The 17,415-nt window shown below is 43.4% G+C and overlaps 1 protein-coding gene across 3 annotated transcripts in view; it reads left to right on the top strand.

Annotated features, from left to right (window-relative positions):
• The window catches only part of ncapd3 (non-SMC condensin II complex, subunit D3), a 35,041-nt gene that overhangs the window by 14,422 nt on the left and 3,204 nt on the right, over positions 1-17,415 (top strand). For all 3 annotated transcript variants that reach the window (XM_014197635.2, XM_014197634.2, XM_045717246.1), the window contains 17 exons: positions 3,240-3,374; positions 3,705-3,925; positions 4,189-4,380; positions 4,679-4,776; positions 5,727-5,836; positions 5,948-6,055; positions 6,182-6,296; positions 6,503-6,598; positions 6,853-7,091; positions 7,382-7,461; positions 7,575-7,712; positions 9,574-9,707; positions 9,864-10,069; positions 10,385-10,495; positions 12,006-12,179; positions 12,548-12,669; positions 17,322-17,410. In XM_014197635.2, the coding sequence (XP_014053110.2) occupies positions 3,240-3,374; positions 3,705-3,925; positions 4,189-4,380; positions 4,679-4,776; positions 5,727-5,836; positions 5,948-6,055; positions 6,182-6,296; positions 6,503-6,598; positions 6,853-7,091; positions 7,382-7,461; positions 7,575-7,712; positions 9,574-9,707; positions 9,864-10,069; positions 10,385-10,495; positions 12,006-12,179; positions 12,548-12,669; positions 17,322-17,410 (2,368 nt within the window). The remainder of the gene's footprint in view (positions 1-3,239; positions 3,375-3,704; positions 3,926-4,188; positions 4,381-4,678; positions 4,777-5,726; positions 5,837-5,947; positions 6,056-6,181; positions 6,297-6,502; positions 6,599-6,852; positions 7,092-7,381; positions 7,462-7,574; positions 7,713-9,573; positions 9,708-9,863; positions 10,070-10,384; positions 10,496-12,005; positions 12,180-12,547; positions 12,670-17,321; positions 17,411-17,415) is intronic.

The following is a 17,415-nucleotide window of genomic DNA, read 5'->3' as shown; positions in this document are numbered from 1 at the left end:
GTGAGTGAGCGGAAGAAAAATTAACATCAAATCAATATTTGGTGTGACCACCCTTTGCCTTCAAAACAGCATCAATTCTTATAGGTTCTCTTGCACACCATTTTTGAAGGAACTCGGCATGTAGGTTGGCCCAAACATCTTGGAGAACTAACTACAGTTCTTCTGTGGATTTAGGCAGCCTCAGGTGCTTCTCTCTCTTCATGTAAACCCAGACAGACTCGATGATGTTGAGATCAGGGCTCTGTGGGGGCCATACCATCACTTCCAGGACTCCTTGTTCTTCTTTACGCTGAAGATAGTTCTTAACCTCTCTTGGGCAGGTGGGACGCTAGCGCTCAAACATACGACTATTTTACACCATTTTAAAGGTACACTTCTCCATAATGTAACCCCATTGTCTGATTTCAAAAAGGCTTTACGGCGAAAGCATAACGTTAGATTATGTTAGGACAGGTACAACACAAGAAAAACCACACAGCCATTTTCCAAGCAGGAGAGGGGTCACAAATACCAGAAATTCAACTAAAATTAAGCACTAACCTTTGATCTTCATCAGATGACACTCCAAGGACTCAATGTTATACATGTATTGTCTGTTTTGTTCGATAAAGTTCATATTTATATCCAAAAACAGCATTTTACATTGGCGCGTGATGTTCAGAAAATATTTAGCCTCCAATACTCCCGGTGAATCAGCACAACAATTTACAAGAATACTCATCATAAACGTTGATAAAATATGAAACTGTTATTCAAAGAATTATAGATAACCATCTCCTTTATGCAACCGCTGTGACAGATTTCAAAAAAGCTTCACGGGGAAAGCACACTTTGCAATAATCTGAGTATGGCGCTCAGAAACATACACTAGGCAATACAGATACCCGCCATTTTGGAGTCATCTAAAATCATAAATAGCATTATAAATATTCACTTACCTTTGATCTTCATCAGAAGGCACTTCCAGAAATCCCAGGTCCACAAATGTTTTGTTCGATAAAGTCCATAATTTATGTCCAAATACCTCCTAGTTTGCGCGTTCAGTAAGCTACTCCAAATGTAGGAAGCGCGCCCAAGATTTCACGACAAAGTTTTAAAAAAAAGTTATATTTACGTTCGTTGAAACATGTCAAACGTTTTATAGCATCATCTTTAGGGCCTTTTTAACATAACTTCAATAATATTCCAACCGGATGATTCCAATGTCTTGAAAAATGTTTTGGAACACAGATACCTCATCACATGAACGCGCGCTACAAAACTCATGTCATTTTCTGAGTCACCAACTTCCCGGCCTTCTTGTTCGCTCTCTGTTCACTGCAAAAGCCTGAAACTAGGTTCTAAAGACTGTTGACATCTAGTGGAAGCCTTAGGAAGTACAAAATGAACCCTAAGTCACTGTGTTAGATGGGCAATGACTTGAAAAGACTACAAGAACCAGATTTCCCACTTCCTGGTTGGATTTATCTCAGGTTTCTGTTAACAGAGTTCTGTTATACACAGACATCATTCAAACAGTTTTAGAAACTTCAGTGTTTTCTATCCAAATCTACTAATAATATGCATATACTAGTTCCTGGGCCCGAGTAGTAGGCCGTTTAATTTGGGTACGTTTTTCATCCGGCCGTGAAATACTGCCCCCTACCCAAGAGAGGTTAATGACTTTAGCTGTATGTTTGGGGTCGTTGTCATGCTGCAGAATACATTTGGGACAAATCAGATGCCTCCCTGATGGTATTGTGTGATGGATAAGTATCTACCTGTATTTCTCAGCACTGAGGAGACCATTAATTCTGACAAAATCCCCAACTCCATTTGCAGAAATGCAGCCCCGAGCTTGCATGGAACCTCCAACATGCTTCACTGTTGCCTGCAGACACTCATTCGTGTACCGCTCTCCAGCCCTTCGGCGAAGAAACTGCCTCTGCTACAGCCAAATATTTCACATTTTGGCTTATCAGTCCAGAGCACCTGCTGCCCTTTTTCTGCACCCCAGTTCCTGTGTTTTTGTGCATAGTTGAGTCGCTTGGCCTTGTTTCCACGTTGGAGGTATGGCTTTTTACCCGCAAGTCTTCCATGAAGGCCACTTCTGACCAGACTTCTCCAGACTGTATATGGGTGTACCAGGGTCCCACTGTTTTCTGCCAATTCTGAGCTGATGGCACTGCTGGACATCATCTGATTGCGAATGGAAGTAAGCATGATGTGTCTTTAATCTGCTGCAGTAAGATCCTTAGCCGACCACTGCGTCTATGGTCCTCAACGTTGCCTGTTTCTTTGTGCTGCTTCAAAAGAGTTTGGACAGCACATCTGGAAGAGACCTTGCTGATGCAGTGTAACTACCTTGTCTTGTTGCTGTGCTCAGTCTTGCCATTGTGTATGACTTTTGACAGTAAACTGTCTTCAGCAACCTCACCTTGTTGGCTGAGTTTGGCTGTTCCTCACCCAGTTTTATTCCTCCTACACAGCTGTTTCAGTTAATGATTGTTTCAACCTACATATTGAATTTGAATGTATACCTGTTTGGTGTAATTGTTTAATCATACACCTGACTATACCTACAAAATCCCTGAATTTGTGCAAGTGTACCTACAATAATTGATGCTGTTTTGAAGGCAAAGGGTGGTCAAACCAAATATGGATTTGAATTAGATTTTTCTTCTGTTCACTCACTTTGCATTTAGTTAATTGATAAATATAATCTATTAACATGTCTATTTTTTTAAAGCATTCTTACTTTACAGCATTTTTTCACACCTGCCTAAAACTTTTGCACAGTACTATATATGGAAGTAGGTTAGTACCTAAAAAAAAAAGTGGTTAAATATCTCAAAAATAAATACATTTCCTGATCTTTCTTATCTCAAATATAGGACAGGCACTTCAAAACAAACTTCCTTTTACATTTTTGGGGGGACAGTTTTTCCATGTGTGAATCTGTTATTCAATGTGTTTCTATGGGCTAATGGCAGTAAGACCAAATTCAATGTTTAATCAAATAATACATACCTAAAGGGGTCCTAGCATTCAAAATAAAGTATCTAATTGATTCTTTTGTATGACCATCCTAAAATAATTCCATATGTTAGCTTAGTAGAACCCTCCCCCCAAGGGTTAAAACACAGATTGTGGAATGCACATTTCTTGCTTGTTACTCATTCTACCTGCTGGGGCAATATAAGGTGTGCAAATACGACCAACCCACTCTTTAAAATCTCACTAACCCTCAATGTGTCCAGGCGATGATGGGCCTCCTGAAGCACAACGTGATCATGCTCAGTGAGGAGAACTTGGCTGTGCTGTCGGAACGTACCCGTGACCCCGCCCTGTCTGTCAAGAAGAAGGCCCTGCAGTGCCTCATGGACCTCCTCGCTGTGAGTAGTTAGGTCTGTCTGGGTGGCACTGCTCACTGCCTCTCCTTCTACTACCCTCTAGTCCAGGGTACTGTTGGGGGTACTTGAGGATTGGAGTTGGGAACACTGCTCTAGTCTAGTTGAGCTTCTGCCATATTGTTCATAAGCAGATCAACACTTCCATCCTATTCACTGGAGTTTCCATGGTCCAGGAAACCGGCTCCTAAGGTCTAGGAGCCTTGTAGATCTCTGGCCAGTATAGTCAACTTCAGTCATTCACAAGCACTCTCCTCTTTTCTTTTCTCCATATTTTTCTCATATCTCTGTGCCTTGGGCTACCCCTCCATTCAGACCCACCCAGAGAACAGCCTGGTACAGAAGGCGTGGCTGCGGGGCGTGGTGCCGGCCGTAGTGGACGCAGAGAGCTCGGTCCAGGAGAAAGCCCTGGAGTGCCTAGAGCAGACCATCCTCAGCCAGGTGAAGAGCCACGGCTCCTACAGCTACAGGGACGCCCAGCAGACACTGACCTGGGACCTGCTGGGCCTGCTGTGTGACAACTGCCAAGACCTTGGGTAGGTACACATTCATGCTGCTTTCTGAGACTTCATGTTAATTAGGTGCGTCTGGGGGTGCTCTTCAGCCAAAAGTGGTCCGCTAAATGTCCAGAAATAATCTAATTGGACAGAAGCGAGGAACACCTCCCCACAGCCAATATTATACTAAATATGTATAATATGAACAAACAAAAATTTGACCTAAACAATTAACTTCCATAGTGTATCTAAGTGGGGACAAAAACATTTAATTAAACCTTTGTGTTCCTCCTCCTCTACAGCCGGTACTTCAGTAGGGCCTTCACGGTGTGGTCCAAGCAGAACAAGTTCACTGCAGCCTTCATCAACAACCTCATCTCTCACACGGAGGCAGAGCATGCGACCGGGGCGTGGCTGCTGCTCTCCAAAGTGGCCAGCTCCTGCCCCCGACTCGACTACGGAAAGATCTTGGACGCCTGGGACGACCTGGTTAGGTCAGTGTAGATCAGGCTATTGATAAATATCTTGGAGTATTTATTTCTGTAAATGACTGTATCCGGCCCTCTCTCTGGCCTTAATACTAAGACAATGCATTCTTTCTTCATCCCTTCCTTTAAGTATTTCCTGACCTTAGACAACGTGATTGGTGAAAGCAGAGGTTTCACAACATGGCTTTCACCAGTCCAGTCACTATACAGACTGGTCATTACGTCAAGAAAGGGACGCTGCGTATTTTCAAACAGCCCATCTCCTGTGCTTGTCAAATATTTTACTAAATGTTTTATTTTCTAGGTCAAAGAATGTCACAGTGACAACATCCTGCCATATCCTGTGCGTGATCGGGGACATTGGCGAGCATCTGAACGAAGACACCAAGAGCAGGATTGTTGGTGGGTGTCCAAGTTGCTTTGAATGGGATGACACAGGATGAGCTGTCAAGATGGCTCCTTCCAAGGCATAAAATTAACACCTACCAAATGTGGCTAGAGTTAGCTATAGCTAAGAATGTGTGTTTCACCAGCCACGTTGGCGGGTGGTCAATTTGCAGGGCTCTACAGTGCAAGCATTACATTCGCAAATAAAAAATATAAAAAAGTAAAGTATGAGCACAATTTATAGGAGAGAAATATTAGTTTTTCTGCAACTTTGTTTCGTATCGGCTAATCGTACAAAGAAATATGCATCCTATATCTTGCCTCAAGCAGCAGAGGAGAGGAGCTGTGCGTACTGAGTGAAGTGCTGTATGATTTAGTTTGAGGTGCTGCGCACAAGCATAAAAGTTAGTCTAATCTACTCAAGTTTACAAATTGAGACTTTGTCCTTGTGTTTCTTGGCTATTTACATTGTTTTGTTCACAAGCTCGGTTGTTTTCCAATGTTAGATTGAGTCTGCTGCTTCAACTGATAGTGAAGAGATGCCCTAGTCAGATCCCAAATCTCTCATATGACTGGAGTGGCCCTGTTACCATGGTAACATCCTGCTCTTAAAGGGGCAGCTGAATATTTTGGTTAAAATTACATTTTTGCAATATGCCACATGAATTCTTATTACGTTTCTTGTTTTTTAGGAACATTACAGTGTATGGTTGTCTGTTTCTTTGCAATTATGGTAAATATTTTGGCTGGTAGATTAAAAAAAATAAAATAAAAATATTTAGGCCCTGGATCCCTCCCCTCTATTGTAGGAGTTTTTCCTGATTGGGAGAAATTCTGTGCCCTTGACTATAACTAGGGTCCAGATTTATTCCTGTTCGCATCATGTGGTCTGGAAATGGCCCTGACCCTAGCTATCCTTACTTCTTGTTCGTGAATCTAACTTATTTTATATTTTTTAATGGCAGAGGACATTATTACCTGGCTGAAGAGCTTTGACATGCCTCTGGAGGTGATCAGTGCCAGTGTGGAGACTCTGTGTCGACTGGGCAAGGCAGAGGCAGTCAGTGACACACAGGTAGTTTTTGTGTATGCGAGCCTCAAATATTAGAATAAATCCCAGTAACTCACTTCCAATCTTTTAATGTGGACTGTATTAGCTAACCAGAAGTTAAATTATGCTTTGCAGACATTCCTTAACCAACACTGTGGAGAACTAGTCTCGCTCTGTGAGGCGTATCTTTCCAGCGTCATCCTGAATGAAAACGGAGCACAGAATTTGAATGAGGATTTGGTGGTGAGAGAAATTAACATCTAAACAGAATCACTCATTGACAGGTCCTTTGAATACTATTGCAAAGCAAGTATAAACTGGATCTTTTGTGTATTAATTGGGCTTCATTGAATTTTATTCTCCGGTCAGGTGAAGCACCTGTACACACTAGGCGTGGCGTCGCTGCATTGTCCCTCCAAAGTGGGCAAACGCATTGTGCTCCTTGTCCAGTCTGTCCTCACCTCCAGTGTGGAACAACAGTCAGGTATTTGAATACATTATTCAGAGAATATTAGAATGTTATGGAACCCTTAAGTGGCTGCAGCGGGAAAAACCTTTTGTAAATTCAGTTGTTCAGTATCTTTGGTCACATTAAATTTATCAGTCTTATGCATTGTTCTTCTGGTCCATTCACAGCTATGTCGAATGTTTCTTTAGACTACATGTTTTGTGTGTTTCGTGTTTTAACAGAGGGGTCAGAGGAGCTGGCCGGCTCCCAGCCTCTGTCTCAGTTTAAGGCTTCCTCCATGCCCAGCAGCATCCGGGCTCATGCTGTCATCACTCTAGGTATGACCTCACCTCAGTCCTCCTTCCTGGAAATGAATGTATTTTTGGCTGAGACACTGTCCAGAAACAACCCCTAGCCCCTACACCATTGTGCTATAGATGTATGGTAGTGGAGTAGGGGCCTGAGTGCACGTACACAATGCTTTTAGAGTTGTATAACTGCCTTCATTTTGCTGGAAGAGTAGCATACCATAAGCACTCTGCTCCAAAAATAACTGGATAGCTAACTCTCCACCCCTCCCGTCTCCCTCCAGGTAAGCTGTGCCTGCAGCACGAGGAGCTGACCCGCAAGTACCTTCCGGCGTTCGCCCGCGAACTGGAACTGTGCAGCGAGTTGGCGGTGCGCAGCAATGTGGTTGTGGTCATGTGTGACCTGTGCGTGCGCTACACCAACATGGTTGACCGCTACGTTCCCAACGTGTCGGCCTGTCTCCGCGATAAGGAGCCGCTCATCCGCAAGCAGACCCTCACCATGCTCACCAACCTGCTGCAGGTAGGACTCAGAAACAATAGACAGCGCCCTCTGCTGTACCGGTTGTGGCCGGAGGACAATAAACTGACAGAAAATTAAGTGTTACTATGGCTTGATTGATTTAAAATGTATCAGTCTTCTTAAATGACTATGCCCTCCTAAATGTTATTCTCAGTTGCTGTAATCCTGGAATTATATATACTTGTTGTTCCTGAATTCAGCTTGCTAAAGCCACAATGTAGAAGTTTTTTCCGATAAACCTGTCACTGTCAGGAAGAGGGTAAAGAATTATGAATCGTTGCTGTTTGTAGGAAGAGTTTGTCAAATGGAAGGGCTCGCTGTTCTTCCGTTTCGTTGCAGTGCTGGTGGATTCTGACCCTACCATTGCTAGGTAAGTGGTGATCATTATGTATGCTGTCACCAGTTCCAATGCACTCAATACAAAAAGCAAAAAATGAACAGAACTGAGTGAACTAGTAAATCACATATTTATTTCCATTCCAGTCTGTGTGAGTACTGCCTGGTTCACCTCCTGCTCAAGAAGAACCCAGTGATGTTCTCACAGCACTTCATTGAGTGCATCTTCCACTTCAACTCCTATGAGAAAAACAAGACCTACAACAATTTCCCTCAAACGGACAGGTACAATTATGCTCCTATTTTTGGCAAAAAGTAGTTTTATATTGGCTACCAATTGCTTTCTAAACTCAGCAAAAAAAGAAACATCCTCAATTAACTGCGTTTATTTTCAGCAAACCTAACATGTGTAAATATTTTTATGAACATAACAGGATTCAACAACAGACATAAACTGAACAAGTTCCACAGACGTGACTAACAGAAATGGAATAATGTGTCCCTCAACAAAGGGGCGGTCAATCAAAAGTGACTGTTACTTTTGATTTTGACCGCCCCTTTGTTGAGGGACACATTATTCCTGGTGTGGCCACCAGCTGCATTAAGTATTGCAGTGCATCTCCTCATGGACTTTACCAGATTTGCTGGTTCTTGCTGTGAGATGTTACCCAACTCTTCCACCAAGGCACCTGCAAGTTCCCGGATATTTCTGGGGGGAATGGCCCTAGCCCTGACCCTCTGATCCAACAGGTCCCAGACGTATTAATGGGATTGAGATCCGTGCTCTTCGCTGGCCATGGCAGACCACTGACATTCCTGTCTTGCAGGAAATCACGCACAGAACGAGCAGTATGACTGGTGGCATTGTCAGGCTGGAGGGTCATGTAAGGATGAGCCGGCAGGAAGGGTACCACATGAGGGAGGAGGATGTCTTCCCTGTAACGCACAGCGTTGAGATTGCCTGCAATGACATCAAGCTCAGTCCGATGATGCTGTGACATACCATGACGGACCCTCCACCTCCAAATCGATCCTGCTCCAGAGTACAGGCCTCGGTGTAATGCTCATTCCTTCGACGATAAACGCAAATCTGACCATCTCCTCTGGTGAGACAAAACCACGACTCATCAGTGAAGAGCACTTTTTGCCAGTCCTGTCTGGTCCAGCGACGGTGGGTTTGTGCCCATAGGCGATGTTGTTGCAGGTGATGTCTGGTGAGGACCTGCCTTACAGCAAGCCTACAAGCCCTCAGTCCAGCCTCTCAGCCTATTGCGGACAGTCTGAGCACTGATGGAGGGATTGTGTGTTCATGGTGTAACTCGGGCAGTTGTTGCCATCCTTTTCCTGTCCTGCAGGTGTGATGTTCGGATGTACCAATCCTGTGCAGGTGTTGTTACACGTGGTCTGCCACTGTGAGGACGATCAGCTGTCCATCTTGTCTCCCTGTAGCGCTGTCTTAGGCATCTCACAGTATGGACATTGCAATTTATTGCACTGGCCACATCTGCAGTCCTCATGCCTCCTTGCAGCATACCAGGAGCACATTCACGCAGATAACCATGGACCCTGGGCATCTTTCTTTTGGTGTTTTTCAGAGTCAGTAGAAAGGCCTCTTTTTAGTGTCCTAAGTTTACATAACTGTGACCTTAATTGCCTACCGTCTGTAAGCTGTTGGTGTCTTAACGACCGTTCCGCAGGTGCATGTTCATTAGTTGTTTATGGTTCATTGAACAGGCATGGGAAACTGTTTAAACTCTTTACAATGAAGATCTGTGGACATTTCTTTTTTTTGCTGAGTTTACGAGGTTGATGATGACTATTCTAAGTTGCTGATTCTGAACTCGCAGTCTGAGATATTGCTGATCAGCCACTCCAATGGTGAGATGGTCACAAGGTATTTTCACAGTAAAAATGCTTTCTAATCAGTGGATGAGTACTATGGGACTTTGCTGTTGTAATGTGATTGAACTCGCTAGACTATGGAACTGGCAATACTATATGAGCAATTGTGCGAAATGGAAATGTTTGCCATGTGTTACAATGGACTTAAGGGTGTCATTCTATTCAATAGCAATTATGTAGTTTTTGCCAGTCCCTAGTCCATGACAGGTTGGGAAACACTCGTAAATGTCTGTTTGTCCCCCAGTGAGAAGGCTAAGTTCTCCCTGAAAGGAGCCCAGAACAAAGAGAGGAGGTTCACGATCTATAGGTTCCTGCTGGTGCACTTCACAGACGCCCAGCGCTTTAACATCACTATCAAGATCAGCCAGAACATCCTTGGTAAGTGCTCCAAGAAAACTGCGACATTGAAATTACATGTACTCTTCAAATGTTTATTGGTGAGCGCTTATCGACTATTTGCACCTTTGTCTCTCTCACTCATATGCTCTCTTTGCTTCCCGCTCTTTCGCTGTGTCTCTGCCTCCACCCCTTCAGCGTGCTTTGTGGACGGGGAGCTGCCTCTGGACGGTGACGGGGCGGCAGTGCTGGCTGAGACATTTGGGATCCTCAGCCTCAAGGAGATCAAGCTGTCAGCACTGAGCGGAGCGGCGGGGGCTGGTGGTGACGAGCCGCAGGAGGACGAGCAGATGGCCATGGCCAAGGCCGTCATGCAGGTGGCCCAGAAGAAGGTTGTCTCACAGGTATGTTGAGCTTTGAATAATGGTAGTAGTAATAATAGATTATGATAATTGTAGTATAATGAAAAGGGGGGCCAGGACTTGGATTTGGTTGCAATTTAAGCTTTCTTTAATTCTTCACTTTTACATGCAACACGTCTTAATAGGACACACAATTTTGTATTCTAAAACAAGTAGTAGTAATGCTAATATTACTATTTATATCCAAAGTGACTTACAATAAACATGTATTTGTCCAGCACTACTTAAACCCACAAATGTTGTGTTCCAAGCCACTAGAGGGGGCCAACGGCTAACTGTTCATCCATCCACCCACAGGTCCAGAAGAAAGTGTTCATCGAGAGCATGATTCCCATCATCATTAATCTGAAGAGCATGCTGGAACAGAAGCGCTCGCCAGTCCTGAAGGACCTCATGGGCTACCTCCAGGTAAGGCAGGGAGGGAAGACGGCCATCATCATGACATCACGTCATCCATTGTCAAGTATAATGTATGATAGCGAAATTAGAAATGTAAAATATATTAAAACAACTTAGAAATTTTGAAAATACATTAAAAGCAAGAACTTAGGACTGAGCATGGTTTGCAGTTCAAAATGTATCCCATAACAATGTTTGTAGCCACCAGGATAGTGAATACAGTGGAGTAGGGCTCTTCTGATTCCAACGCTACGTTGGAGTCATTCAATGTTCCTTTTGATTAGCTGAGGTGATTTGGTCAAGTTTGAAACACTCTTATTTGGAAACATTTTCTTTTTTTTTGCGAAACAGTTTTGGAAACCTTGGAACACAACTTAATAATGATCCAAAAATAACTTTGCAAATACAAACAGATTTCCAGAGTTTTATTTTTTGTCAAACACCACTTTTAGCCAATGTTTTTCTGTGTTCTCGCCAGAGTTTCTATTTAGCTCAGGAAGTGTCATAGTTCAGGTAAATGTGCAACTAGGGATGTTAATCGGTAAGCTGCTGAAAAGACACATGACCGGTCATGCTTATCGGTCTATAGGTTAATTAGCATAATTTAGTGGAATTAAATTGGTGTGTGGATTTTGGGTAGTCGTCATGTATCTTATTTATCACGCATACAGAGCCTAGTTTGAGGAGCGGAATAGCTTATCGCCGCCGGTCACAGGGCAAGAACAGCTCCTCAAAAAGCTGGTACTGGAGCGACCCGTTCTTTTATAAGCCCAGTCATTACGCAACAAATAACAATTCTAAATGCAATTGCGGGTTAACTTTTTTGATGGCCATGATTTTAAAGAGCTACAATTTTCTTCTTTCAACTCAAAGTTAAAGCACGCCTCCCATTTGAGTGCATAGGCGATAGTCAATGGTAGGCATGCTATCAGCGCGTCACCCATCACTTTGCAATGTGGATTTGAGGCAGTATCATTGTTTAAAACCTGAACATTTTAAGTGCGTTGTTTAGAGCGGTGCTTTTCCGCTAATTGCAGTTGCGTGTTCAATAATAGCTTTTTGACTTTAAGACGATAGGCTTTCTATTGTTGCATCTTGATGAAAAACATCCCACGTATGCATGTATGTTATTTCCTGTTGGTCACGTCATTTTACTGTTTGGAAACAATTTTGTTGACCGGTTAATGAGGGTCTGTTAGTCCGCAGCCAAATTTACTAAAATGTGCATCCTTATGTGCCATGCAAAACACCTCGTGGAGATCTGTGTTGAAGCCCACAGTAAGTGGATCTTCTGTATTTGTAAAATTTATTTTGGAGGTGATATGAAGTTTCTGACGTTTCCAAAAGCATATTGCACACAATGATTATAAAGATTTAGACAGGGTGTCGGGACTGTTGCGCACATTGGCTGCGCTGTAGTCAATGGCCCTTGGTCCTTGGGTTCTCAAGCTAGTCTGATCCTAGATCTGTTCCTAAGGCCAACTCCTAAGGGCATATAACACTTCTCCCTGCTGTCTAGCTGACCATGCAGGACTACCGCAGTGAGGTGAAGGAGTTCTTTGCAGCGGACGAGCAGCTGGCGGTAGAGCTGGAGTACAACCTGAAGATGTATGAGAAGGAGAAGGAGCAGGAGATGGAAGCCCAGATGGCCCACTGCTCCCTGGGAGGGGATGCTGCCTCTGGGGGCACGCCGGTGAGCACTAGGCCTAGTAATGGAGGGAGGTCTTGTCTTTTTTAGATAGGAGTACTTTATTACAGCCATTACTCTTTGCTGCGAACAGCCTGAATAGCAATCCATCAGGATCCCTGCTGGTAATGAAGGAATTGCCCCTTGATGCCTAACTTCCACTTAAGTCAATCTCACTTGCATTGATGTCAGAAGGTGAAAATTCTATTTAAGTGGAAATTAATTAAAAAAGTTACTGTGTCTGTCTGTAAAAGAGAGAATATGAAGAAATGTCTGACTCAATGTCAATTGTCTAAATGTCTACAGGCTACATATCCCATACATAATCTCATAATTGTCCCCCTCCACCATACCTCCCCCTCCCTGTCTCTCAGATCCTGGGTTCCCCTGCATCTGCTTCTGCCCACAGGCTCCTCCAAACGGGCTTTGCCACGCCCCAGCCCGTCGCCCCCAGCCACCGAGGCCTGCTCACCCAAAGACTTGTCCAGTCAGACAGGTACAGCTCTTAGCTGCATACAAGCACAATGCTTTCGTACCTACCTACTAGGATTTCTGTTAGGAAAATTTGTATTTATCGAGGATCGAACCCCAGGCTGTAGTTACGACGCAACACTGCGATGCAGTGCTTAGACCCCTGCGCCACTTGGGAGGCGCGTTTGATTGTTTTTGATGGAATGTTGGGAGTGCTGCAGAGATGCGTTTCTCCAACAGCACCCTTGAGAGGCGCGCTGAGAATAGACAAGCTAAATATTTTGCGCCCCTGCCTTTAACAAAGTAGGCACTGCTTATCTTAGGGCGGCATCAGAGCTCACCTAAAAAGCCCATATGCCACTGGTTGATGGAAATTGTCATTGTTTTTGTCAGAATTATGTGAAGTTTTATGTGTTGGCCAGTTCAGCTCAGAAAAAGGCGTCATAGGCGGCCACGTAATCATGCCTAATGAGCGTGCCGGCCGTGATCAAGTCATTCTTTATAGGGGAAATACAAGCAGGATATTATATTGCGGCAGTTGGAACTTAAAATGGCTCAACAGAATGAAACAAAACACTTGCGAACTGGTTTAAACCTTCACAAAAATGTTATAGGCTATATTGCAGCAATTACCAGGAAGTGCATACCATACCCAACATATGATAATAATAGGCTAATGATATTTTATAAATAGGCCTACAATAATGATAAAACAAATTATTATAAATACGAAAACATTTATAAAGTTCCAAAATTCAAGCCTACCAAAATAGCGAGTTGCACCTTTGGCCACCCCAACGTTCTTCTCATCTTTGTCCACTACAATATTAAAATGCCATATGGAGGTCATCTCCCTTGTAGTCTTTTTACTATAGGCATAAGACATGGTTTCTGTTAGGAAAATGTGGAGCTGGACATTTGACCAGCAACATTTTCAATTGCCGGACATTTGATAAATGTACCTGATCCATATGCATTGGGTGCGTAACATGATTAGGGCGTCCACACACGGTGCAGATCACATTTAGAATATGGTAATTGATATTACTAGAACATGCAAGTCGAGGATGCAACGATGTGCGGTTCTTACCGAATTCTGATGTGTGCTTTGAACATGTTAGAACTGTCCACATTTACTTTTCCTCGGCCAACAAGACCAGTAACAAACAGCAAAATCACTAGCCTATGTAAATCTACTATAGTAGAAAGGTTTACGTTACCTATTTTATTGGTCAGCTTGTCGAGAAAGAAATGGCCTATTCCAAACAAACTCTGGGACAGTTGTGAGACGATGGATCCCAAATTCATACGAGTAGGCCTAGGCTACATGAGTCTGATGCAATAGCTCAAAACGTTTAGTTGATAAACTATTTCTTCACATTATAAGCGCAGCAATGCGCACAATGCAGTAGGCTACGCGTGAATGTTCATTCCATAATGCAAAAGGGCATGCTAGCGGTTTCATGTGACCGATGAAATTATCTGTTAGAAAGGGAGGGCTACCTTGAAGCAAGGTAAGACATGCGTCATGTCTACTAAAACGTTCAGGTTTCAAACAATGAAGTATATGTTTTCAAAATGCATACTGCCTTCGGCTCATTGCAAAGTGGTGTGTGACGCGCTGATAAAGCCTGCCTTCCGTTGCCGTTTGATGCTGCATTCAAAACAACTGGGAACTCAAATCTGACTTCCAACTTCAGTGCGTTCAAGACAACTGGCGGGGGGGGGAACAAGCTCTGACTAGGAAAATTCGTTTGGAACGGTCATCGAACTCGGTCCTCTTTCTAGATCTCCGACCTGAAGATCACTGAAGTCATTATTTGACCTCGATTTTTCAGAGTTCACAGTTGTCTTGAAAGCACCACAAGATGCTGCAGCAGCAACTCTTGCACTGTCAGATTTTCCACTCGAAGGCTCTATCTGTATGCGTGTGATAGATATGTATAATGAATATGCTATACACGGGCCAATGTAATTCCACAAAATAATGCTAATTAACCTATAGACCGATAAGCATGACCAGTCAACAGGTATTTAAGTCAATTAATGAGCTAAAAAGCATTATTTCTCAAAGGGATTTTTTTCTTCTCCTGGCCAATGTCCGGTGCCAATTTTATTTATTACTTTCCATTTTTTTTTATCGGACGAAAGACTGCCTAACGCAAACCCTGGCATACTCTAACTTTCATTTTACTTAAATTAAAAAGGCCTCCATCTTTGAATTCAACAGTAGCCCAAAGCTCCTCTCTCGCACGCTCTCCTCATCAGTAGGGGCAGGCACGTAAGGCAGCACGCAACAGTCGGGGTACATGATTTATTTTGTTGGCCAAAAGCCAGCAATTACCGGCTAATGGAAACCCTGCTACCTACCTATACTGTACATACAGTGCATTCCGAAAGTATTCAGACCTTTTGACCTGTTCCATGTTTTGTAACAGTAGCCTTATTCTACATTGACGAGGGGAAAAAATTGTATTAAATTCAATCTACATAATACCCCATAATGACAAAACGAAAACAGGTTTTTAAAATGTTTGCAAATGTATTGAAAATAAAAAAGCACCTTTTTTTTTTATTTACGTAAGTATTCAGACCCTTTGCTATGAGACTCAAAATTGAGCTCAGGTGCATCCTGTTTCCATTGATCACCCTTGATGTTTCTACAACTTGATTGGAGGAAATTCAATTGATTGGACATGATTTGGAAAGGCACACACCTGTCTATATAAGGTCCAACAGTTGACAGTGCAAGTCAGCGCAAAACCAAGCCATGAGGTCAAAAGAATTGTCCGTAGAGCTCTAAGACAGGATTGTGGCGAGGCACAGATCTGGGTAAGGGTAGCAAAAAATGTCTCCAACATTAAAGGTCCCCAAGAAAACAGTGGTCTCCATTTTTAAATGGAAGAAGTTTGGAACCACCAAGACGCTTCCCAGAGCTGGCTGCCCGGCCAAACTGAGCATTCGAGGGATAAGGGCCTTGGTCAAGGAGGTGACCAAGAACCCGTTGGTCTCTCTGACAGAGCTCCAGAATTCCTTTCTGGAGATGGGAGAATCTCCCAGAAAGACAACCATCTCTGAAGCACTCCAGCAATCAGGCCTTTATGGTAATGGCCAGACGAAAGCCACTAAAAGACAGTAAAAGACACATGACAGCCCGGTTGGAGTTTGCCTAAAGGATTCTCAGACCATATGAAACAAGATTTTCTGGTCTGATGAAACCAAGATTGAACTCTTTGGCCTCAATGCCAAGCATCACGTCTGGAGGAAACCTGGAAGCATCCCCAAGGTAAAGCGTGGTGGCAGCATCATGCTGTGTGTGGGGATGTTTTTCAGCGGCAGGGACTGGGAGACTAGTCAGGATCGAGGAAAAGATGAGTGGAGCAAAGTACAGAGATCCTTGATGAAAACCTGCTCCAGAGCTCTCAGGACCTCAGACTAGGGTGGCGGTTCACCTTCCAACAGGACAACGACCCTAAGCACACAGCCAGGAATGGAGGAGTGGCTTCAGAACAAGTCTCTGAATGTCCTTCAGTGGCCCAGCCAGAGCCCGGTCTTGAACCCAATCGATCATCTCTAGAGAGACCTTGAAATAGCTGTGCAGCAACGCTCCCCATCCAACCTGACAGCGTGTGAGAGGATCTACGGAGAAGAATGGGAGGAAATCCCCAAATACAGGTGTGCCAAGCTTGTAACGTCATACCCAAGAAGATTCAAGGCTGTAATCGCTGCCAAAGGTGCTTAAACAAAGTGCTGAGTAAAGGGTCTGAATACTTATGTAACTGTAATTTCAGTTTAATTTTAATAAATTTGCAAAGAATTTCAAAACCAATTTTTTTCCCTTTATAATTATGTGGTATAGTGTGTAGATTTCCTGGGGGGGGGGCAATTTCATCCATTTTAGAACAAGGCTGTAACGTAACAAAATGTGGAAAAGGTGAAGGTCTGAATACTTTCCGAATGCACTGTACCTAACTACTGCCTTAAGACTACTTATACTTGGTGTGAAAATATTACACCCATTTTACATCACCTTGAATCCTCTGTACTACAAGGTGGGGTGGATATGTCTAGACACATTCCAGTCCCAGATTGAGCAATCTCAAATGGCGCTATTAAATGCCTAATAATCTTAGGTCCAATGCAGCCTTTTTATAGATAGCTATATCATTTCTGGGTAACAATTTAAGTATATTACTGTGATTTGTTTTCAATTAAAATGGTTGAAAAACAAATAGATTTTTAGCAAAGAGCATTTTCTTAAGCAAGAATTTAGCTAGGAAGGGTCTAAGTGGGGAGGGGAAACCTGAACTAGCTGTTATTGGCAGAGGTTTGGAACTCTCTTATTTGTTAATTAACTAAATTACTGCCTGGTGATGTCACGAGGCAGGCCAAAACTCCATCCCACCAAAACAAGCAGAAACTTCAGGCTGTTTTCAAAATCATAATTTTCACAGTATTATTCCAGACTCCTAGTCTGGAAATGTATATAAAACACAATCATGTTTTTGACTACACTGTGCCTTTTTGATCTGGCACTAGAGGCATTACTCCCATTGTCACTTCAGCTACACCAACATTCTATTACAACCACCACTATGGGCACACCTTGCTGCTATGTGGAATGGGAGAGCGTAATTAAGCTTGTCTCTCTGACTGGGCGTTGTGCTTGAACCCCAGGCGTCAGCCAGCGAAGCAGAGGAGCGGGCCACACAAGAGCTGGGTCATGGTGACCGGCGACAGAAACTTCACACCCCTGGATGGATCAGGTATG

This window comes from Salmo salar, chromosome ssa04 (genome assembly GCF_905237065.1).
Source record: "Salmo salar chromosome ssa04, Ssal_v3.1, whole genome shotgun sequence".
NCBI lineage: Eukaryota > Metazoa > Chordata > Actinopteri > Salmoniformes > Salmonidae > Salmo > Salmo salar.
Note: the sequence above shows the minus strand (reverse complement) of the source record. Positions and strands in the feature narration are given on the sequence as shown.